Source organism: Erinaceus europaeus, chromosome 17, assembly GCF_950295315.1.
Source record: "Erinaceus europaeus chromosome 17, mEriEur2.1, whole genome shotgun sequence".
Taxonomy (NCBI): domain Eukaryota; kingdom Metazoa; phylum Chordata; class Mammalia; order Eulipotyphla; family Erinaceidae; genus Erinaceus; species Erinaceus europaeus.
Window position 1 is genome coordinate 2,520,970 of NC_080178.1, and position 22,448 is coordinate 2,543,417.

Consider the following 22,448-nt stretch of genomic DNA (forward strand, 5'->3'; position numbering starts at 1 on the left):
CTGCAGGTGTCTGTCTTTCTCTCCCCCTCTCTGTCTTCCCCTCCTCTCTCCATGTCTCTCTGTCCTAGCCAATGACAACGACATCAATAACAACGATTAAAACAAAGGGCAAGAATAGGGAAAATAAATCAATCAATCAAGAAAGGAGGGGAAGACAGAGGGGAGAGAAAGATAGACACCCGCAGACCTGCTTTCACCACCTGTGAAGCAACTTCCCTGCAGGTGGGGAGCTTTATGCTGGTCCTTGAGCTTTGCGCCACGTGCACTTGACCCGCTGTGCTGCCCCCCAACATTTATTAATTCATATAGGGACACAGAGCTGGTGTTGGCATAAGTTGGCAACTCACCCCCTTCTTGTTGGCATAAGTTGGCAACTCACACCTCCCCTCCACACTCCCCTCTGTCCTGGCACCTGGGCCACATGATGGTGGCAAAAATAACCCTGGGGCCCAGCTGTGAAGGAGGAGGGTGGCGGGCAGGGCTGTCTGTGCCGGCCCCAGCCCTCCTGGCTCCGTGGCGGGGCACTCCCTCTCGCTCTCCCTGGGCCAGCCTGGCAGCCCCAGCACGGAATCCCCGGGAGCAGCCCAGGGCCCGGAGTGTGGGTGCCTCATGTTGAGGACGGGAGTCCAGCGGGGCCCCGGGCGGGTGACCATGCAGGAACATATGGCCATCGACGTGAGCCCAGGCCCCATACGGCTCATCTCGGACTATTTCCCCGCACTTCTCCCGCATCGCAGAGCCCGCCCCGCGAGCCCCAGGCCCTGCCCCGCCCAGGCCTCGCCACCTGACACGGAGCCAGAGGGCGACTCAGAGGACAGCAGTGAGTGCTGGGTGCGGGGTGGGTGCTGGGCCCAGGGTGGGGGACAGAGAGGGGGTGCGGGGTGGGTGCTGGGCCCAGGGTGGGTGCTGGGCCGGGAGTGAGGGATGGAGAGGGGTTGCTGGGCTGGGACGGCAGCACTGAGTGTGGGGAGAGGATGGGGGTCGCTGTCCAGCCTCTGACCCCGCCGCCCGCCCGCAGCCGCCCTGGGCACCCTGGAGTTCACGCTGCTCTTCGATGCCGACAACAGCGCCCTGCACTGCACTGCCCACCGCGCCAAGGTGAGCACCCCCGTGGGGTGGGGACGGGGCTGGGGGACCTGTCCGCCTCGGGCCCGGTGGACACCTACGTCAAAGCCCACCTGCTCCCCGGGGCCAGCAAGGTGAGGCCGTGCCCCTCCTTCCTCCGGGTGCCTCTGGGGAGGGCGGCGGAGGCGCGTGCCCCGGAGGACCTGCCGCGCCCCCAGGCCAGTCAGCTGCGGACCCGCACGGTGTGCGGCCCGGGGGCCCGTCTGGGAGGAGACGCTCACCTACCACGGCTTCACCCGCCAGGATGCGGGGCGCAAGACCCTGCGGTGAGGGGGACCGGGGAAAGCTGGGGGACCCCACGGGCGGGCTGGGGACCCCGGGGCGGGATGGAGAGGACCCCGGGGCGGGATGGAGAGGACCCCGGGGCGGGCTGGAGGACCCCGGGGCGGGATGGGGGACCCCGGGGCGGGCTGGAGGACCCCGGGGCGGGATGGGGTCCCCGTTGGCGGGATGGAGGACCCCGGGGCGGGATGGGGTCCCCGTGGGCGGGATGGGGGACCCCGGGGCGGGATGGGGGACCCCGGGGCGGGATGGGGGTTCTCTTGGGCGGGCGGGGGGGGGGGTGTCTCCGCGGGCCCCCGGCGGCCGCTGACCTCCGCCGCCAGGCTGTGCGTGTGCGAGGACCCGCGGCTGCGGCGCTGGCGGGCGCCCCCCCGGGCGAGCTGCGGGTGCCCCTGCGGAAGCTGGCGCCCAACCGCGCCCGCAGCTTCGCTGGCCGTGTGCCTGGAGAAGCGGCGGCTGGTGAGGGGCGCCGGCGGGCCGGGGAGGCTGCCGGGCAGCGCCCGCGGGCTCACCGGCCACTCTTTCAGGCCAAGAGGCCCCGGAACCTGGACACGGCCCGCGGCATGTCCCTGTACGAGGTGCGTGGCAGGGGGAGCCGCTGCGGTCCCGGGGGAGGCGGGACAGGAGCCCTGCGGCCTGAGCGGGAACGGGGCCAGGCTGGGGCGACCCCCCCCAGCAGAAGCCGAGCTGAGCGCCCGTCGGCAGAGCCAGCGCTCTGCCACCTCCTTGCTGGGCCCAGGCGCTGGGTGGGGCGGCCACAGGGTCTCCGAGCCCCGACAGCCCTATGACCCACAGGAGGCGGAGGCGACAGCCCTATGACCCACAGGAGGCGGAGGCGGCAGGCGGGGAGGAGCGTGGCCGCATCCTCCTGTCGCTCTGCTCCAGCTCCCGGAGGGGCGGCCTGCTGGTGGGCGTCCTGCGCTGCGCCCACCTGGCCCCCTTTGTCTGCCTGTGAGTGTGGCCGCGTGGGGTCGGGCAGAGGGGCTCAGCTCTCCAGGGTCACTGAGCCCAGCCCAGCCCAGCCCAGCCTTCCCACCAGCGTCCTGCATCCCAACGTGGGGAAGAAATCCAAGTTCAAGACCAGCGTTCGGAGGAAGACGCTGAACCCCGAGTTCAATGAGGTGCCAGGCCCGGCGGGAAACAGGACGCAGGGTGGGGCTGGGAGCCAGGGCCAGGCCCCCTCCTCGCTCTGCAGTTTTTATGGGGGCCCCAGGGCCAGCCCCCCTCCCGGCCCCCTCCCCGCACGGCAGGAGTTCTTCTTTGCGGGCCCCAGGGAGGTGCTGGCGCAGAAGACGCTGCTGGTGTCTGTGTGGGACTATGACCTGGGGATGACCGATGACTTCATAGGTGAGCCGGAAGCCGGGGTGCTGGGGGGATTCAGGCTCCCTCGAGGCTCCTGACTCCCGTCCCCACCCAGGCGGGGTGCAGCTGAGTGGACAGGCCGGCAGGGACCGGCAGTGGCACTGGCACCAGTGTCTGGGCCGCAGTGACCGGCGGCTGGAGCTGTGGCACCCTCTGGACGTCGTGTCCCCCCAGCTCTGCGACTAGTGGGGCCCGGCCGCCCTGCCCCTGCCCCCACGCCCACCCGTCAGATGTGGCATTTCCACCCTTCCCTTTCAAATTCAGCCCATGTCCCAAGCGAGAATAAACATCTCCCCTGGACTACAGCCTGCTCTCTCCGGCCGGCCAGTTCTGAGTGCTCCCTCCCTCCTAGGCCGGCTAGCGGCCACAGGCCCCCTCACTCCCGCCCCCCAAAGTCCTCCATGAGGACTGGGCATCCAGGGTGCTCCAGGAGACTGGCTCTGCCACAGGGGACCAAGAGCCGTCCAGGCCTCAGACCTGGGGGCAGGGGCAGGGGCAGGGCGAAGAGCAGAGTACAGAGAAGTGTGCGGGAGCAGGCGGCAGCGACTTTATTGCCCGACCTGGCTGAGGCCTCCCGAGGGCCTAGGAGGCAGCGCTCCGGGCCTGGTGCTGCTGGGCGAACCGCTGCATGCGCTCCTCCAGCTCCGGCCGGAAGTGGCGGATCAGGCCCTGGGGAGTGGGAGCTGGTGAGGTGGCGCCTCGGGCCCTGGGGGGTGGGGGACCAGGGGAAGAGGGACCCCAAGCCGACCCCCGGCGGAGGGCAGCGGGTACCTGCACGGGCCAGGCGGCCCCGTCGCCCAGCGCACAGATGGTGTGGCCCTCGATCTGCTTGCTGATCTCCCACAGGGAGTCGATCTCGGCCGGCCGGGCGTCCCCCCTCACAAAGCGCGCCATGACCTTGTTCATCCAGTCCACACCTGCAGGCGGGGCGGAAGGAGGGGTCTGAGCGCCCCGGGCCTGTGTGTCTGGGGGGCGCAGCTACTGTGTGCCCAGGTGCAGGACCCCCACCCCACCAGGCACTCACCCTCCCTGCACGGGGTGCACTGGCCGCAGCTCTCGTGTTTGTAGAACTCGATGAGGCGGGCAATGGCCTTCACGACGTCTGTCTAGGTGACCAGGGGCAGTGGCGGCTCAGTAGGCGCGTCCCCGGGCGACACCCCTGCTCCCCGCCCCGCCCCATCTGCATCCTGGGCCATGGAACCCGGGGCCCCGCTGGCCTGGGGGGTGGGGGAGAGGAGGCCACTCACGGAGCGATCCATAACGATGACGGCGGCCGTGCCCAGGCCCGTCTGCGCCTGCACCAGCGCATCAAAGTCCATCAGCACCGTCTCACACACGGACTTGGGGATCAGCGGGGTGGACGAGCCGCCGGGGATTACGGCCAGGAGGTTGTCCCAGCCCCCTGTGACACCGCCTGGGCGCCAGCCGGGCCCCGAGAGAGACACGGTCAGGGCTGGGGATGTCACACCTGACGGGCCGGCCAGGTCAGGTCCAGCCCCACCTCGCCTCCCCACGGGCCGGCTCACCCGCGTGCTTCTCGATCAGCTCCTTGAGGGGCACAGACATCTCCTCCTCCACCGTGCAGGGGTGGTTGACATGGCCCGAGATGTTGAACAGTTTGGTCCCTGAGTTGCGCTCACGGCCAAAGCTGGCAAACCAGGCGCCCCCACGGCGGCAGATGGTGGGGGACACGGCCACAGTCTCCACATTGGCCACGGTGGTGGGGCAGCCAAACACCCCTGCAGGGACAGGACAAAGGGGTCAGCGGTGGCCAGGGTGGGGCAGGTTCCCGGGCTACGGGTCTGTCCCAGGGCACTTTCAGCCCTTCGTGTTCTGCTCGTTGTCAAGACTTAACTGCTGTGTTAACAGGGTGGGGGTGGGGGGAGCCAGAGCTCTGAGAGCACCATCCCGGGGGCTGCCTGCCAGCCACTCCCCCCCGTATGGCTCCTGTCCCCCACCTGCCGCAACTGCAGCAGGACTTGGGTGTCTGGTGTGTGTGCGGGGTCTGCAGCAGACCTGGTGGAATCTCCGCGCTGTCACCACCCCACTCCTGCAGACCCCAGCCCGGAGCAAACCCCTTCAGAATGACCCTGCGGGCCCTGAAAGCAGCCAGGCGCACCCACGTCGGCGGGGAAGGGCGGCTTCAGGCGCGGCTTGCCCTGCTTGCCCTCGATGGACTCGATCAGCGCCGTCTCCTCGCCGCAGATGTAGGCCCCAGCCCCGCGCACCACAAACACGTCAAAGTCGTAGCCAGAGCCGCAGGCGTTCTTGCCGATCAGACCAGCCTTGTAGGCCTCCCTGATGGCCACCTGTGGACAGCAGTGTGAGGGCACCCTGGCGAGAACCTGGGGACACTCCAGGGCCCACGTCCAATGAGCCTGTCACCAAGCCCAGTGTGACAGCTGCCTCCAGACATGGGGTGCTTGGTGAAGGGTGCTGCCTTCACAGTACCAAGTCACAAGTTGTCTGGTGACGGGCGTTCTTTTTTAAGGACCTTTACGGGAGTCGGGCGGTAGCACAGAGGGTTAAGCACACGTGGTGCAAAGCGCAAGGACCATCATAAGGATCCCGGTTCGAACCCCGGCTCCCCAGCTGCAGGGGAGTCGCTTCACAGGCGGTGAAGCAGGTCTGCAGGTGTCTGTCTTTCTCTCCCCCTCTCTGCCTTCCCCTCCTCTCTCCATGTCTCTCTGTCCTATCCAACAACGACATCAACAACAACAACTACAACAATAAAACAAGGGCAACAAAAAAATATTAAAAAGAAAACAGAGGAACTTTACAGACATAATGAAGCCTTAAGCAAACACTGCCCAGGAGGGTCTGAGTGTGGGCCTTCTTGGCTTTAGGAAGCGCAAGCCCCGCTCCTGAGCAGAGAAGCCCCCGGAGACTGAAAACATCTAGTGGGGCTCGAGCATCTCCAGGGAGGGTGCACACACCTTTGAGGATGTGTTTTACTTACTAGCGTGAGAGAGAGAGAGAGAGAGAGGGAGAGAGGGAGAGAGGGAGAGAGACGGAGAGGAACAGCCCCTCTGGCACATTCAATGCCGGACGGAGCCCAAGCACAGGAGCCCGCGCCCTTAGGGCCCAAGCCCCAGCCACAGTGTCGCCTCCTGGGTCACACGGAAGCCCTGGCGCCACAGGGGATCCTGCAGCCCTGGCAAGGTCCCCTGCTTGTGTTTCTCCCTCCTGGAAAGATCAAGTCAGCAGCGTCCAGACACAGACGGTGAAATGCCACACGTAAGGGGCCCTGCCCCCCCCCCCCCCCCCCCAGTAACCGCACGCCATGCCGCCAGCTGCTATTCAGAGCCCTGTGGAGGCTCTGGAACACACAGGAGGCGCGAAGAGGAGAGGCCCAGCCCTCCCCCAGACCACCGCGCCCACCTGCAGGTTGGAGGCCTCATTGTAGAACTCCCCGCGGATGTAGATGTAGGCGGCGCGAGCCCCCATGGCCCGGCCCCCCACGAGGCAGCCCTCCACCAGCTTGTGGGGGTCGTGGCGCATGATCTCCCGGTCCTTGCACGTGCCGGGCTCCCCCTCGTCCGCATTCACCACCAGGTACTTGGGCCTGTGGGGTCACGGGGCTGCGGCTGCAGACACAGGTCGCCTCCCGCCCCGTCCACCCGGGGGAACCTCCGGAGTCTCCCCAACCAGAGTCAATGTCTCTTTGCCTCCCAACATGCTCCTGGGGAGTCCTGCTTGCTCTACACGCCAGACTCTGAGGTCTATCCCAGGGGCAGCTCTGTTCTCCTTGCTCTAAATGTCTCTCCTGGGAGTCGGGCGGTAGCACACGTGGTGCGAAGCGCAAGGACCGGAGTCAGGATCCTGGTTCGAGCCCCCGGCTCCCCACCTGCAGGGGAGTCGCTTCCCAGGCGGTGAAGCAGGTCTGCAGGTGTCTGTCTTTCTCTTCCCCTCTCTGTCTTCCCCTCCTCTCTCCATTTCTCTCTGTCCTATCCAACAACAAATGACAACAATAATAACTACAACAATAAAACAAGGGCAGCAAAAAGGGAATAAATAAATATTTTAAAAGATCTTTAAAATAATCTCCTGTGCCTGCTGGAGCTCAGAGTCTGCTGCTGGCCACAGCTGTGCTGACTGTCTACCTGGGGGCTGGGCCGTGGCGCACCTGGCAGAGCGCACACGCTACAGTGTGCAAGGACCAGGGTTCAAGGACCCAGTTCCCACCTGCAGGGGAAAAACTCCCCAGGTCCTGAAGCAAGGCCACAGGTGTCTCTGTCTCCCCCCCCCCCAATTCCCCGTCTCTGTGCAAAACAAGCCCATGTACAGAAAGACCACCCACTTCACTTACTCGCAGTTCGCAAGTCAACAGTCCAGCGCCGGGGTAGACCCCGGCCACCCCCACCTCCCCCCGAATCTCTGCAGCCCCCGCCCGCCTCCGTCCACACACCTGCCGTCGGAGGGCTTATTCATGAAGCTCCACTTGAGGCCGGTGGGGAAGCCGGCGCCCCCACGGCCCCGCAAGCCGGACGTCTTGACCTCACTCAGGATCCAGTCGGGCCCCTTGAGCAGGATCTCCTTCGTCTTGTACCAGTCCCCCCGACTCTGGGCTCCCTTCAGCCTAGACAGAGTGAGGGAGGCCATGAAGGAAAAGGTCGTGGCCAGGGAGGCACCAGGCGAGGGGCCCTGGCTCACCTCCAGTCATGGCGGCCATAGAGGTTGGTGAAAATGCGGTCTTCATCCTTCAGTGAGCCAAATGAGGTTTTCTTGGGCGCTGCCTGGAGACACAGAGGGTGAGAAGGTCCAGCAGAGCTCTGGGACCACGAGGGGCCATGCGACGAGCACGGACACCCTTGGGTCCCCGATGAGAAAGGGGCTGAACTGGGGACGGGGGTAGGGGGTGGGGGTGGGGGGCTCAGAGCTCTTTGCAGCACCGTAACTTCCCCCACCGCCAAGTGCGGGCGAGCCCAGACGCCGTTTCACCGGGGAGGTCGTCTTCCACGTAACGGAGCAGAAACCTGAGGCTCCTTTCAAAATGGATGAACTCGCCCAGAGCGGCAGGTGGGGCTGGGCTGGGAGCAGGGGCCGCCGGAGGCCCGAAGCCCACCCCGAACCTCGGCACCCTGGAGGCCACGGTGCTTTCTGCTGGTCGGCCTGTCCCGGGCCCGAGCCCGATCACGCTGGGGTCTGACGGGCCGTGCGGCCACTTGTTGGGGGCAGAGACCTCCGGGGCCGGGGCCGGGGCCGGGGCCGGGGCCGGGGCACAGCGGGCAGGGGATCCCGGGCTCGACAGCGGCAAGCGAACCAGCCAAAGGTGGTGGCGGTCGGGCCGTTTAAGGTCAAGCGGGCGAAAAGGTGAGGTCGAGGGCTGCACGTGGCCGGGGTGGGCATCCCCGCTGGGGCAGAGGGCGCCCCGGCTTTCAGCATCGGGACGGCCGCGGAGGAAGGGCAGAGGGAAGGCGGCAGAGAAGGAAGCGACCGGGACGCTTCGCCCGCAGGGTGGCGGGGGGCGGGAGGGAGCGCGGCCCCGCGGCGACACCGGCGCGCAGACAGCCCAGGCCGGGCCTCACCGTGTCGCCGCTGCAACGCACAGACACCCGGGCGGGGAGCGAGCCGCCGAGCAGTCGCCTCGCCGCCAGCATCGCGGGGGGCCGGCCGGGTCACCTCCCGCTGTCACCTTCACCGCGGCGAGGCGGAGGAGCCGGCGCGACCCGGACGCTAGGGGGCGCACCGGAAGAGCGTCATGACCCGGCGACGGGCCCCAAAGCCTCCCAGGCCCTCTTTCGGTCATGACTTCCGGGGGAGGGCCCGAGAGGCCGGAAGCTCGCTGTCGGCGCTGAGGCCGCTGGGAATTGTAGTCCGGAAACTCGCCGTGGGCCCCTCCGGCAGGAGAGTCTTTGCATAGCCACGATGCTGACCGGCCCCGCGCGCCTCGGCTCCTTGTGAGTCTCTTGCTTGCCAGCTCAGCTCTCTGCCCAGAGACACACTCGGGGCTGCTGGCCTCTCTGCCTCTATTTACTGATTTCGTTTGTTTATCCAGAGTGGAGTAGACGGCCACGTGGTGCAGCTCAGGCCGGACAGGAATGGAGTCCCGCATTCCATCCGGAGGCAACACACTGGCCAGAGATGAGTGGTGCTCTGGATCTGCCTGCCTGCCTGCCTGCCTGCCTGTCTGTCGCGCTAATAAAAGTATTTTTTGCGAGATGAGTGGCTGAGCAAGTTGTGGTCTATATACACAATGGAATACTACTCAGCTGTAAAAAAATGGTGACTTCACTGTTTTCAGCCGATCTTGGATGGACCTTGAAAAAATCATGTTGAGTGAAATAAGTCAGAAACAGAAGGATGAATATGGGATGATCTCACTCTCAGGCCGAAGTTGAAAAACAAGATCAGAAAAGAAAACACAAGTAGAACCTGAAATGGAATTGGCGTATTGCACCAAAGTAAAAGACTCTGGGGTGGGCGGGTGGGGAGAATACAGGTCCATGAAGGATGATCAATGACATAGTGGGGGTTGTATTGTTAAATGGGAATCTGGGGAATGTTATGCATGTACAAACTATTGTATTTACTGTTGAATGTAAAACATTAATTCCCCAATAAAGAAATTTAAAAAAAAGTATTTTTTGCGGGAGTCGGGCCAGATCGTATCGCAGCGGGTTAAGCGCAGGGACCGGCGTCAGGATCCCGGTTCGAGCCCCCGGCTCTCCACCTGCAGGGGAGTCGCTTCCCAGGCGGTGAAGCAGGTCTGCAGGTGTCTGTCTGTCTCTACCCTTCTCTGTCTTCCCCTCCTCTCTCCCATTTCTCTCTGTCCTATCCAACAACGACGACATCAATAACAAGAATAACTACAACAACAGTTAAAAAAAAAAAAGGGCAACGAAAGGGAAAATAAATATAAGACAATAACTATAATAACTACAACAATAAAACAAGGGCAACAAAAGGGAACATAAATAAATCAACATTAGAAGAAAAATTTTAATGTATTTATTTATTCCTTTTTGTTGCCCTTATTTTATTCTTGTAGTTGTTGTTGTTATTGATGTTGTCATTGTTGGGATGTGATGATAGTAGTTTAGTAATTTCTTTCTTTCTTCCTTTTTTTTTTTTTTGCCTCCAGGGTTATCGCTGGGGCTCAGTGCCTGCACTACAAATCCACTGCTCCTGGAGGCTATTTTTTTCCCCTTCTGTTGCCCTTGTTGTTTATCGTTGTTGTTATTATTGTTGTTGTTATTGCTGCTGTTGTTATGTAGGACAGAGAGAAATGGAGAGAGGAGGGGAAGCAGAGAGGGGGAGAGAAAGACACACACCTGCAGACCTGCTGCAGGTGGGGAGCCAGAAGCTTGAACCGGGATCCTTATGCCTGTCCTGAGCTTCGCGCCATGTGCGCTTAACCCGCTGCGCTACCGCTCTGCCCCACCCGCTCCCTGTGATAGTAGTTCTAAGCTCTATCACTGAGCCACCTCCCCAGTGCAAAAGGAGAGCTTTCACCCACAGATGGGGGGGGGCAGGGACTTGAACCCAGTCCTTGTGCACTATAACATGTGCACTCCACCAGGTGCGCCACCACCCGGCCCGCCCCTTGTGACCTGTCTCCTCTAGTCTCTCGTCCTGGAATCCTCCCCCCATGATCACTGGAGGTATGTGCTGCCCACAGAGCTCACTGGATAAGGTTTGCCAGGTGTCTGATCCAGATTTGAGCCCTGCCTCCACTGTGCTGAAGGAAGCTTCAGTGCCTCCCTCCCTCTCTCTCTCTCTCTCTCTCTCTCTCTCTCTCTGCCTCTGTCTCTCTGGAGGCTTCACCCCATGTCCGTGGACTCAGGCCCCTAGATGATAAACTGGCCTGGAACCCTAGCTTTTCTCCCCCCTGCCCAGAATACACCATCCCCAACCCCCAAATGCTCGTGGGTCAAGGACAGTCACTGCAGGAAACCAGCGGCATTCCCAGAGCAGAACTAAGCACAAGCACCGCATCTCAGCTCTTGGATGGGAGGGAGGCTGTTCCAGCCCAGCACCCAGCAGTCCAGGCTCCCAGTCTGGGGCCCCCTCTTCAGGGCAGGGCAAGAGATTGCCTGGCAGATCTGGGGATTACACAGCTAATCCTAGGCTCAGAGGAGAGTCCTCCCTCTGGGACAGGGAGGGGGGGAAGGACAGGATGGAGCCTGAGGTGGGACCCCTCCTACCCCTGGGTAAGTGGGTCAAGTGGATGCCAGGCAGCCTGGCAGTGCTGGGCTGGGGACAGGGGCCGGGGACAGGGGCTCGGCTCACACTATGCCTGTCTCTGTGCCAAGCGTTTGGCAAGTGCTCTCTCCCAATCCTCACATGCTCGGCGCGGGAAGAATGAGCCCAGGTTCCAGAAAAGGACAGTATGTCAGTGTCACTGAGGGGCCCCCTGGGAGGCACGACTGCCAGAACTCAGTGAAGGCCAAGGGACCCTGAGGCTGCTGCTCAGCCTTCACCCAGCAAGAGCTTCTTGCCAGGACACCGCCGCCTCCCGGGAGGGTGCCCCAGGCCCTGGTTTCCGTGTACCCCTCTGCATCTGCCCCAGCCTGTGCCATCTGCCTCCCTCAGCAGCTTCCAGGTCCCCTGTATGGCCCTACATGTGTCTGATGTCCCCATGGCCCAGCCTGCCAGCATAGCTCTGAAATTATCTTTGTCTCCATGGACGCAAGAACCGGCGTAAGTCCCCGGCTCCCCACCTGCAAGGAAGTTGCTTCACAGGCGGTGAAGCAGGTCTGCAGGTGTCTATCTTTCTCTCTGTCCTATCCAACAACGACGACATCAATAACAACAGCAATAATAACTACAACAATAAAAACAAGGGCAACAAAAGGGAATAAATAAAATAAATTTAAAATTAAAAAAATGTAAAAAAAGATTGCAGACTCATGCACGGCTGAGTTCCCAGAGGCCACAGGTTCGATCCCAAAACCACCTTCTGCCAGAAATGAGCATCTGGTCTCCCTCATGCTGATTCTCGTCTCATAACAGATTAAATTAATTAGTTAGTTAACATTTTAAAAATAGCAGCTGGGGAAATAGTTTAGCTGGCAGAGCCTTGCAAGCTGGAGGCTTCTGGTTCCATTCCTGGTGCTCTGGCTTACTGATCAGCTATCATCATCTGTTATCACCTATCATCATCTGTCTTTTTAAAAATATTTATTTATTCCCTTTTGTTGCCCTTGTTGTTTTATTCTTGTAGTTATTATTGATGTCGTTGTTGTTGGATAGGACAGAGAGAAAGGGAGAGGGGAGGGGAAGACCGAGAGAGGGAGAGAAAGACAGGCACCTGCAGACCTGCTTCACCGCCTGTGAAGCGACTCCCCTGTAAGTGGGGAGCAAGGGGCTCGAACCGGGATCCTTATGCTGGTTTTTGAGCTTTGCATCACGTGCGCTTAACCCGCTGTGCTACTGCCCAACTCCCCATCATCTATCTTTCTTGGTACTCTATATATTGCAGATAAAAAAACCTCAACTAAGGTTGGGGAAATAGCAAAAATAAGTTATGGAAAAAATACTTATGAAAGAAAAAAAAGAAGAGTTTTATGCCTGAGGCACCGAAGGACCCAGGCTCCGCCTCAGCAACACTAGCAGTCAGAACTGGGCAGTAAAAACAAACAGACAAACAAACCAAAACCCTAAAACTAAAAAGACCAAAACAGAAATGTGGAATGACTGAAGGAAAGATGTAGATGCAAAATAAAGTGGAGTTCTAAAGGATCCCACTAATAGGGATTTTAGATATTCCTGTATTTATTCATTCATGTATGAGAAAGAGAGATGGGAGCACCTGGTGGCAGCGCAGTGAGTTAAGCGCACATGGTGCGAAGCCCAAGGACCGGCCTAAGGATCCCTGTTCAAGCTCCTGACTCCCCACCTGCAGGGGTGTTGATGCACAAGCAATGAAGCAGGTCTGCAGGTGTCTGTCTTTCTCTCCCCCTCTCTGCCCGCCCCCCATTTCTCTCTGTTCTATCCAACAATAATTATAAACAACAAGGGCAACAAAAGGGAAAAAATGGCCTCCAGGAGCAGTGGATTCGAGTGTATCACTGAGCCCCAGTGATAATTCTGGAGGCAAAAAAAAAAAAAAAAAAAGGAAAGAAAGAAAAGAAAAAAGAGATGGGGACCCAGTGGGAATCGGAGCCATCAAAAACCGCCCCCATGACCGTGGGCAAGAGCTGCAAGATGCTGCAGCACGCCGACTGCAGGATGAGGTGCATCCTGCAAGACGGCCGCATCTTCATTGGCACCTTCAAGGCTTTTGACAAGCATATGAATTCGATCCTGTGTGACTGTGATGAGTTCAGGAAGATCAAGCCGAAGAACTCGAAACAAGCAGAAAGAGAAGAAAAACTAGTCCTTGGTCTGCTGCTGCTTCGAGGGGAAAACCTGGGCTCTATGACAGCAGAGGGACCTCCTCCCAAAGATACTGACATAGCCCAAGTGCCACTGGCTGGAGCTGCTGGAGGCCCAGGTATCGGCAGGGCTGCTGGCAGAGGAATCCCAGCCGGTGTTCCCATGCCACAGGCTCCTGCAGGACTTGCTGGGCCAGTCCGAGGTGTTGGTGGGCCATCCCAGCAGGTGATGACCCCACAAGGAAGAGGCACCGTTGCTGCTGCTGCAGCTGCTGCCACAGCCAGTATTGCGGGAGCTCCAACCCAGTACCCACCGGGCCGTGGAGGTCCTCCCCCACCTATGGGCAGAGGGGCACCCCCTCCCGGCATGATGGGCCCACCTCCCGGTATGAGGCCTCCAATGGGTCCCCCAGTGGGGATACCCCCTGGAAGAGGAACTCCAATGGGCATGCCTCCTCCAGGAATGCGGCCCCCTCCCCCTGGGATGAGAGGCCTTCTTTGACCCTTGGCCACAGAGTTACGAAGTAGCTCCGCAGAAGCGTGGGCCCGGTTCCCCAGGGCCACGTTACTACAGACCTGTTTGTTTGTTATGCTGTTGTTCACGGAGTATCACAGGATTGTCTGGTTTCCCTTACAGGGCCCCCTCCCCCGGGATTGTGCCCTCCAAGGCCCTAGACTCATCCTAGGCCCTCCTCAGCTCCCTGCCTGTTTCCCGTAATGCTTGCTGTACATAAACCTTTTATTTCCTTTTAGCCTGTGAAACTAGTTTGTAGTAAACTCTTAAAAAGAATATCTTTAAAAAAAAAAAAAAGAGAGAGAGAGAGAGAGAGAGAACCAGAGCATCACAGCCAGGGATTGAACACGGGACCCTGTGCTTCAGAGTCTCGCACCTTATTCAGTGCACCACCTCCAGGGCTGAAACATGAAAGGCTTTTTAGAGAAAGCTGGAGACCGGAAGCAGTTACAGGAGCACCGCTGTCTCAGGTGTTTCTCCCACACCCTTTACTTGTGTTCTGTAGAACACGGGGTCTCCCCCCCCCATTGCTCTGAGAGGCCTCTGGCAGGACACTTGCTGCATCTGGGGAAATCTCTGGTCCCCAAAGTGTTCCCGGGAAATAGAATGTCAGTTTTTCTTGGCAGTTTGATCTGGGCTTGGCTTGGTTGGCTGCCCAGCGGCCGCCCAAGGACAGGCCTCTCCTTCAGCCAGGCGTGAAGGTACAACACAGAGGCCTGGCCCAGCTCGCACGGAGAACAGTGCCTCAGAGTGGCCATGGTCTGGGCCACACTGTCAGTGTAAGGTTTGCTGGGCTGCGGTTGCCAGCTTTAAGGAGATCCCTTTCCAAAGCACTGTTTTGTTTTGTTTTGTTTTGTTTGTGTGTGCTGGGGAGTGAGCCCAGAGCAATTTTTTTCCTTTTATTTTTAACTGGGGGGATTGATGGCTTACAGTAAATACATTTGTTGACTCATGTGTAAAATTCCTCCGTTTTCTGCAGAACACTCTCCCCCCAGCCCAGGTCCTCCTCCACCATCAGCACCAGGACCTGAAAGCCCCCCTCCTCAGTCCTTTAACTTGGTGCAAGACACCAAACCCAGTCCAGGTTCTGCTTGGTGTCTCGCTTTATGTTCTGATTAGTCAATGGACCTACCCTGTGACCCTGTAATTCCTCTCCTGGGGATATTTCCTAAGGAACCAAACATACCCATCCAAAAAGATCTGTATATGCCTCTGTTCATAGCAGCACAATTTTTAATAGTCAAAACCTGGGAGCAACCCAGGTGTCCAACAACAGATGAGTGGCTGAGCAAGTCCTGGTCTATACATACAATGGAATACTACTCAGCTATTAAAAATGGTGAATTCAGGGAGTCTGGCGGTAGCACAGTGGGTTAAGCGCACGTGGCGCAAAATCCAAGGACCAGAATAAGGATCCTGGTTCGAGCCCCCGGCTCCCCATCTGCAGGGGAGTTGCTTCACAAGCAGTGAAGCAGGTCTGCAGGTGTCTGTCTTACTCCCCCCCCCGTCTCCCCCTCTTCTCTTCATTTCTGTCCTGTCCAACAACGACATCAATAACAACAATAATAACTATAAAAATAAAACAAGGGCAACAAAAAGGAATAAATAAATATAAAAAAATTTTAATGGTGAATTCACCTTCTTCACCTCATCTTGGATGGAGTTTGGAGGAATCATGTTAAGTGAGATAAGTCAGAAACAGAAGGATAAAGATGAGATGACCTCAGTAATTTTCTTCTATATTCTTAGAGAGCGAGAGGAGAGGGAAGGAAAGAAAAGAAGGGACAGAGAGAAGAGAAGAGAAAGGGAGAGAAAGCACAGCACTGCTCCACCCCCATCTTTGGTGCGCCATCTTTGGTGCTCCGGCTGGTAACGGGGGCCTCAGCACACTGCGGCTGGAGTTAGCTAGGATTCCATCTCGGACTCCCCCACAGCTGTGTGGCACTGGGCGATGCTTAGTTATCTGTGCCCCAAAGCATCATTTCAATGGATAAAAAATCTCTAATTATTTTTGCAATCCAGAACACTTCTCGGCTCTGACTTATGGTAGTATTGGGCATTGAACCTGGGGCCTCATGTCTGAAAGTCTGTTGCGTGTCTGCTGGTGCCATCTGCCTGGTTCAGGAATGTAGTTATTTCTGTAAAGCACCGAGAAGGACCGGGCATATAGTGGGTTTCCATTATGTGTTGTTGTGGTTATTATTCTTGTTACTGATGTCGTCACTGTTAGATAGGACAGAGAGAAATGGAGAGAGGAGGGGAAGACAGAGGGGGAGAGAAAGACAGACACCTGCAGACCTGCTTCACCGCCTGGGAAGCGACTCCCCTGCAGGTGGGGAGCCGGGGGCTCAAACTGGGATCCTTGTGCTTAGCGCCATGTGAGCTTAACCCTCTGCAGTAGCGCCTGACCCCCTGGGGTCTCAGGTTTGATCTGTCACTGAATAAGTCTTAAATATACTTCTGGACTGCTGAAATGGCTCACCTGAAGAGTGTGCTGCTTTGCCATGAATGTCACCCAGGTCTCAGCCTGGCCACTATTACGCTGAAGGGCACCTCGGTGCTGTGGTCTCTCTCTCTCTCTCTCTCCCTAAAAATAATAAAATAATCATATCTATAAACATTACAGTTTATTTTGGTTTCTCATTTTTTATTACCCTGGTTGTTTTACCATTGTTGTGGTCATTATTATCATTGTTATTGATGCCGTTGTTGTTGGATAGGACAGAGAGAAATGGAGAGAGGAGGGGAAGACAGAGATGGGGAGAGAAAGACAGACACCTGCAGACCTGCTTCACTGCCTGCAAAGCGACTCCCCTGCAGGTAGGGAGCTGGGGGCTCGAACTGTGATCGTTCCGCCGGTCCCTGCGCTTTGTGCCACATGCACTTAACCCACTGAGCTACCACCCGACCCCCGTCTCCCTTTTTTTTAAAAGATTTTATTTACTTATTAATGAGAAAGATGGGAGAAGAGAGAAAGAACCAGACATCACTCTGGCACATGTGCTGCCGGGGATCGAACTCAGGACCTCATGCTTGAGAGTCCAAAGCTTTATCACTGCGCCACCTCCCGGACCACGCCCGTTTCCCATTTTTTTAATTCCTCCCTTGTGTTGCCTTATGATTAAACTGTCACCTGTCTTAATTCTCTCTTCTCACTCTAGAATATTCTGGAAGTCTCTCTGAGGCATGAAACCTCAGTAAATGTCCCAAGAGCAAGTAAAAAGATAGCACTCTGTTTCCCCACTGCAGGGTTTGTAATGTGTTGTTTCTGAGGCCACAGTGCAGCTATTTATTTATTTGTTTGTTTGTTTATTTTTTTTGCCTCCAGTGGGACTCGGTGCCTGCACTATGAATCTACTGTTCCTGGAGGGATTTTTTTTTCTTTGCATTTTGTTGTTGTTGGATAGGACAGAGAGAAATTAAGGTAGGAGGAAGACAGAGGGGAGAGACAGACACCTGCAGCAGACCTGCTTCACCGCTGCTTATGAAATGACCCACCCACACCACACTGCAGGTGGGGAGCCGGGGGCTCAAACTGGGGTCCTTGCACAGTGCAGCTTTTGACTCTTGCTCAGCGGTCGGGAGGTCCAGTGGTCAAAGGGGTGCCCTGAGCACCACCCTGAGCCAGAGCTGAGCGGTGCTCTGGTGGCTTCCAGCGGCCTGGGAGTTGTGGTGGACAAAGCATTGGGCTCTCAAGCTTGAGGTCCTGAACTCAGACCCTGCCAGCACATGAGCCAGAGGGATGCTCTGGTGCTTCCTCTCTGTCTCTTCCTCTTCATCAATCAAACATCTTTAAAATTAAACAAGGGCAAGTAGAACCTGAAATGGAATTGGCGTATTGCACCAAAGTAAAAGACTCTGGGGTGGTGGGTGGGGAGAATACAGGTCCATGAAGGATGATAAATGACATAGTGGGGTTGTATTGTTAAATGGGAAACTGGGGAATGTTATGCATGTACAAACTATTGTACTTACTGTTGAATGTAAAACATTAATTCCCCAATAAAGAAATAAATTTAAAAAATTAATCAAGGGCAACAAAAGGGAAAAAAAAAAAGCCTCTAGGAGCAGTGGATTTGTGGTGCAGGCACCGAGCCCCAGCAATGACCCTGGAGGTAAATAAATAAATACATAAAATCTTTAAAAAGAAGGAAAGAAAGAGGAGAAAAAAATAAAGGAAGGAGGAAATTCTCAGGACTGGGAAATCGTTGAATAGACAGCAAAAAGCTGAGAAGGCCTTGGGTTTGAGCCCCAGCACCGCATGTGGGTGGAGGGTGGTCTGTGGATGGCAGGGCAGTGCTGTGGGGTCTCTCCTCTCTCTGAAGACTGCTCATAAACAGCGGAAGGCTGCTAAGGGGTGGCAGCTCCATCGCCACACTTCACAACGACGTGGGGGTGACCATGGTCAGGAGAAATCTTCTTCCCCCCTCTCCCTGGGCCGTCACACTGTCACAGCTTGAGTGTGATGCCGGGCAGGGCCACAGCCAGTGTTCTGTCTGCCCCAGGTCACCAGCATGGACAGCCCTTCTGTTCACAGTACCGGCAGCGCCCAGTAAACAACACAATACGGGCTTTGTGTTGGGTGACATGCCCACCCGGGGGTGAGCCTGGGGGTCCCAGCCCGCTCAGGGTGGGGACGTGGCTGTGGCATGTACTTTGGTTTCCACATTATTATTACTGTTATTTTCACCAGAGCACTGCACAGCTCTGGCTTATTATTAGGGGTTTGAACCTGGCCTTCAGAAACTCAGGCGTGAAAAGTCTGGGAGCACCCCACACCTCCCCTGCCCCCGGCTGGGCTGTTCTTTGTCTGAATCTGTCCTTAAGAACCTGGACCTGAGGGGCTGCTCCTGAAGCAGCCATTGTCACTGCTCTTCCCACGAGACAGGAAGAAGCCAGGAGCAGCCCCCCAAGGCAGTGTGTCCCCCAAGTCCCACAGGCTCTCCGGGATGCAGGCCTTCTGGCAGGCGGCCCGCTGGACTAGAGTGCTAGTGTGATTATGTAACTGCACTCTCTCTCTCCATCTCTTTCTCCCTTCCCCCCTTTTCTGGCTTGTGGCCCCTTCAGCCCTGACCTACCTTTCTTTCTTCCTTTCTATTTTATTTTTCCCCCCTTTTGTTGCCCTTGTTGTTTATCATCATTATTATTGTTATTGCTGACGTTGTAGTTGGATAGGACAGAGAGAAATGGAGAGAGGAGGGGAAGACAGAGAGGGGGAGAGAAAGACAGACACCTGCAGACCTGCTTCACCGCCTGGGAAGCGACTCCCCTGCAGGTGGGGAGCCGGGGGCTCGAACCGGGACCCTTACACCCATCCTTACGCTTTGCACCACCTGTGCTTAACCCGCTGCGCCACTGCCCAGCTCCCTCTATTTTATTTTTTATTTATTAGATGGAGACAGAGAAAAATCAAGGGGGAAGAGTACATATAGAGGAAGAGAGAGAGAGAGGGAGAGAGTGGGGGTAGATATCATAATGGTTATACAAAGAGGCTCTCAAGTCTGAGGTTTCAAAGTCCCAGATTCAATCCCCTGCACAATCATAAACCAGAGAGAGAGAGAGAGAGAGAGAGAGAGAAAGGGCAAGGGTAGATAGCATAATGGTTATGCAAAGAGACTTTCATGCCTGAGGCTCCAAAGTCCCAGGTTCAGTCCCCCGTGCAGTTGAGTAACAGGGGCTTGAACCCGGGTCCTTGCAGACTGTAACATGTGCGCCAACCACCAAGCTCCTTCTATTCTTTCTTTTTATTTCTCTCCTTTTCCAGAGTTCTCCAGACTGGAAGGTTAGCCCCTCCCAGGAAACTCAGCGCAGATGCTCTGGGGAATTTTACTGATCCTGGGGAGACGGGGGACTAGGCAGCCCCCGCCATGGGCCGTCGGCCCTCACTGCTTCCCATTGCCGTTGATGGGCCTGTTGAGGTGCTCGGGGGAGGCCAGAAAGGCCTTGATCTTGGGCCGTGTGCTGAGCCGCTCCAGGTAGGCTGAGAGCAGGGGGAAGGCGCCCAGGCAGTCGGGGGCCAGCGTCTGGTGGATCCGCAGCAGGTCCAGCAGGTTGTAGTCAGCAAAGGAGATCTGAGGGGCAGGGCGGGGGGCTTCAGTGGAGGGGTTGGGGGCAGAGAGGGGCCTCAAGCCCAGCCTGCTGCAACCAGCCCCCTCTGGGCTCTGACATGAGGGTGTTGGCAGGGGCGCTCACCTGGTCACCCACGAGGAAGGCCTTGCCGCCCTGGTTCTGGGACAGCAGGGTCTCAAACGGCTTCAGGTGCCCGGGCAGCGCCTTCACGTAGGCCTCCTTGCCCGCCTCCTGCAGGAAGAGGTGTCAGCGTCACCTCCCGACCGACCCTCCCGTGCTGCTCCCAGCTGCCCCCTGGCCCGCTTGGAGTGTGTCCACTCTCGGGGTCCCCACTGCCCCCCAGCCCCAGGCTACGGCCACATGCTGAGTTCCCCTTTGGGGAAATGCTTCTAGAAGTCACACTTGGTCACTGCTTGCTCAGATTCCTCTGTGGCTCCCTGCTACCTGCGGGAGAACCCACGCCGGCAAGCAGGACGCTGTCAGGACCTGTGGCCCCTGCAGTACCACCTCTATCTCACACACACACACACACACACACACTCACACTCAGACACACACACACACACACACACGCTGACACACACACACTCTGACACTCACACACACTGACACACACTCACACACACTGACACTCTCACTCACACACACTCTCACTCACACATTCACACACACACACACACACACACACACACACACACACTCACACTCAGACACACACTCACACGCACACACTCACACTCACACACACTGACACACACTCACACACACACTGACACTCTCACTCACACACACTCTCATACACTCTCACTCACACATTCACACACACACACACACATTCACACACACACTCTGTCCTATCAAATAAAATAAAAATGCAAAAGTAAAAAAAAGAAAAAGGGGGAGTCAGGTGGTAGCGCAGCGGGTTGAGCACATGTGGCACAAAGCGCAAGGACTGGCTTAAGGATCCCGGTTTGAGACCCCAGCTCCCCACCTGCAGGGGAGTCGCTTCACAGGCGGTGAAGCAGGTCTGCGGGTGTCTGTCTTTCTCTCCCCGTCTCCTCGCTCCATTTCTCTCTGTCCTATCCAACAATGACATCAATAACTACAACAATTAAACAACAAGGGCAACAAAAAGGGAATAAATAAATATAAAGAGAGAGAGAAAGGGTAAAAAGAGAAGCTGCTGGGAACAGTGGGGGCCGTGCAGGCACTGGAGCCCTAGTGATGACCAGGTGACAAAAAAGGGGGGGGGAATCACCCCTGTAGATCTCCTGTAGATCTCCCTCCTTCCGCCCCTGCCCCAGCCCGGCCACTGCCGAGGGGACCGGACCAGCCACCCCTGTCCCTACGCTGCTGGGACTGTGTGTCCTTGTTGGGCTCCAGCCCGTGGCAGGACGGTGACCTGCCCGCAAAGGGCCCCAGCAGCCCAGCCAGAGCCGGGTGGGGGCAGCTGGTGTGCGGCCACTCACGTAGTTGGTGTAGATGAGAGCTGCGTACTTGGAGCGAAGGTCCTCCACGCCATCGTTGGCCATGTCTATCAGCGCCGCCTCCCGCTGGTCCTTCCCATACAGCCCTGGGAGAGGGAGGGGGACACAGGTGACCCCACGCACCTCCACCTCCGTGAGGCTGCCGGGGAGGGGGGGGGGGGCTGGCGCCGAGGTTCTCACTCACCCAGGGTGCGGCCCAGGTGTCTCAGGATGGCATTGGACTGGTACAGGGTGAGGTCTCCGTCCTGGAACTTGGGGAGCTGCCCATACAGCTGGTGGGGAGGGGGGACACAGGGATCGCTGAGGGGTGCTGGCTCGCCCATCCCCACCCGCCCAGCTGCTGCCCAGCCCAGGCTGGTCACTCACACAGGTGGCCTTGAGTGGACCCTGCAACCAACTGTCCTTGGTCACCACCTCCTCCTGCCAGCTCTGGCCCTGGTCTGCCAGCAGCGTGCGCATGGCCTCGCAGCGCCCTGGGGAGGGGGCAGGGGGCAGCGTGTGGGGACACAGGTTCCAAACTCAGTACCTGGGCTGCACGCAGGGGGTTGATTGGTCAGGAGGGTCCAGGGTGAAATCACGTGGTGAAAGAACAAAGGCGGCAGGCCTGGGGTCTCCCAGAAGTGGGTGAGGGGCCCTGGGCCGCAGCCCCCAGACCCTGCCTCCCTCTCGGGGTGACAGACGCCTACCTTGAACCGGGAAGTAGACGATGGTGTAAGGCGGCACTGGAGGAGGCAGAGAGAAACTTCCTGAGTCTGGGGGAGGGTCTTAAGGGGGCAGCGCAACCCCCAGGCCCTGCTGTGGACACTGGGCTGCAGGGGTAGGGATGGGAGGGGGGTGGCGCTGAACCTTCTAGAAGCCCCGGCATAAAGCTGGGGGGGGGGTCGCACAGTGGGGCCACTCTGAGCCATGTCTGCCCCACCCCAGCAGCTCCGAGCATCCCCTTCTCCCGGCCCCGCACCCAACTCCAGGGAGCTGCCAGTTGCACAGACTCACTGGTTGCTGGTTGCTGCGTGGACAAGGGAGGCCGAGCGTGGACTGTAAGAGCAGAGCTCCAGAGAGGGCGGGCGGACAGGAAGCCTGCAGCCTTATAAGGGTGGTCCCAGTCCCGCCCCCACCCCAACTGCTCCGCCCTCAGTGCTGACTCACTGCACCCGCCCTGCCCCGTGACACCCTGGCTGGGCCCAGCGTCCCCCATACTTCCTCCCTCCCCAGCCCCCCCTCCCCGAAATCCAGGCTCCTGTAGCCACTCAGGATTTGCAGACTCTTGGTGGACACACATGAGGGCTGGGC

General features: G+C 58.2%; 3 protein-coding genes and 1 pseudogene across 4 annotated transcripts; 2 read left to right on the forward strand and 2 right to left on the reverse strand.

The window, feature by feature from the left end:
• Positions 1–630: 630 nt before the first annotated feature.
• LOC103109679 (double C2-like domain-containing protein gamma) lies at positions 631–3,069 on the forward strand (annotated as a pseudogene).
• A 228-nt stretch (positions 3,070–3,297) lies between these two features.
• Positions 3,298–8,533, reverse strand: NDUFV1 (NADH:ubiquinone oxidoreductase core subunit V1). 2 transcript variants are annotated; one of them, XM_007518674.3, is made up of 10 exons: positions 8,298–8,455; positions 7,423–7,505; positions 7,178–7,348; positions 6,151–6,334; positions 4,889–5,078; positions 4,296–4,508; positions 4,017–4,183; positions 3,794–3,875; positions 3,541–3,686; positions 3,298–3,438 (listed from the first exon to the last, which is right to left on the reverse strand). In XM_007518674.3, the coding sequence occupies exons 1-10, from the start codon at positions 8,367–8,369 to the stop codon at positions 3,352–3,354; spliced, it is 1,395 nt and encodes a 464-aa protein (XP_007518736.1). In that variant the 5' UTR covers positions 8,370–8,455; the 3' UTR covers positions 3,298–3,351. The 2 variants fall into 2 exon arrangements, with proteins under 2 accessions (XP_007518736.1, XP_007518738.2); XM_007518676.3 differs by lacking the exon at positions 7,423–7,505 and having other exon boundaries at positions 8,298–8,533.
• A 4,305-nt stretch (positions 8,534–12,838) lies between these two features.
• Positions 12,839–13,782, forward strand: LOC103109570 (small nuclear ribonucleoprotein-associated protein B-like). The gene has a single exon (XM_016186214.2). It carries the CDS (start codon positions 12,853–12,855, stop codon positions 13,588–13,590), a length of 738 nt encoding a protein of 245 aa, XP_016041700.2. The 5' UTR covers positions 12,839–12,852; the 3' UTR covers positions 13,591–13,782.
• A 5,632-nt stretch (positions 13,783–19,414) lies between these two features.
• Positions 19,415–22,038, reverse strand: LOC103109677 (glutathione S-transferase P). Its single transcript, XM_060175930.1, has 7 exons — positions 22,005–22,038; positions 21,845–21,910; positions 21,525–21,631; positions 21,343–21,430; positions 21,141–21,244; positions 19,795–19,902; positions 19,415–19,673 (listed from the first exon to the last, which is right to left on the reverse strand). The coding sequence occupies exons 1-7, from the start codon at positions 22,021–22,023 to the stop codon at positions 19,485–19,487; spliced, it is 681 nt and encodes a 226-aa protein (XP_060031913.1). The 5' UTR covers positions 22,024–22,038; the 3' UTR covers positions 19,415–19,484.
• Positions 22,039–22,448: the final 410 nt, after the last annotated feature.

Coding starts and splice junctions, on each gene's coding strand:
- NDUFV1 (XM_007518676.3), bottom strand. CDS start 8,518: ATGACCGAAAGAGGGCCTGGGAGGCTTTGGGGCCCGTCGCCGGGTCAT. Junction 4,184..4,295: donor GCTGATCGAGAAGCACGCGG/GTGAGCCGGCCC, acceptor GCTGGCGCCCAG/GCGGTGTCACAGGGGGCTGG. Junction 3,876..4,016: donor TCATCGTTATGGATCGCTCC/GTGAGTGGCCTC, acceptor CTGGTCACCTAG/ACAGACGTCGTGAAGGCCAT.
- LOC103109570 (XM_016186214.2), top strand. CDS start 12,853: ATGGGGACCCAGTGGGAATCGGAGCCATCAAAAACCGCCCCCATGACC.
- LOC103109677 (XM_060175930.1), bottom strand. Junction 21,245..21,342: donor ACACCTGGGCCGCACCCTGG/GTGAGTGAGAAC, acceptor TCCCTCTCCCAG/GGCTGTATGGGAAGGACCAG. Junction 19,903..21,140: donor CTCTCATCTACACCAACTAC/GTGAGTGGCCGC, acceptor CTCTTCCTGCAG/GAGGCGGGCAAGGAGGCCTA.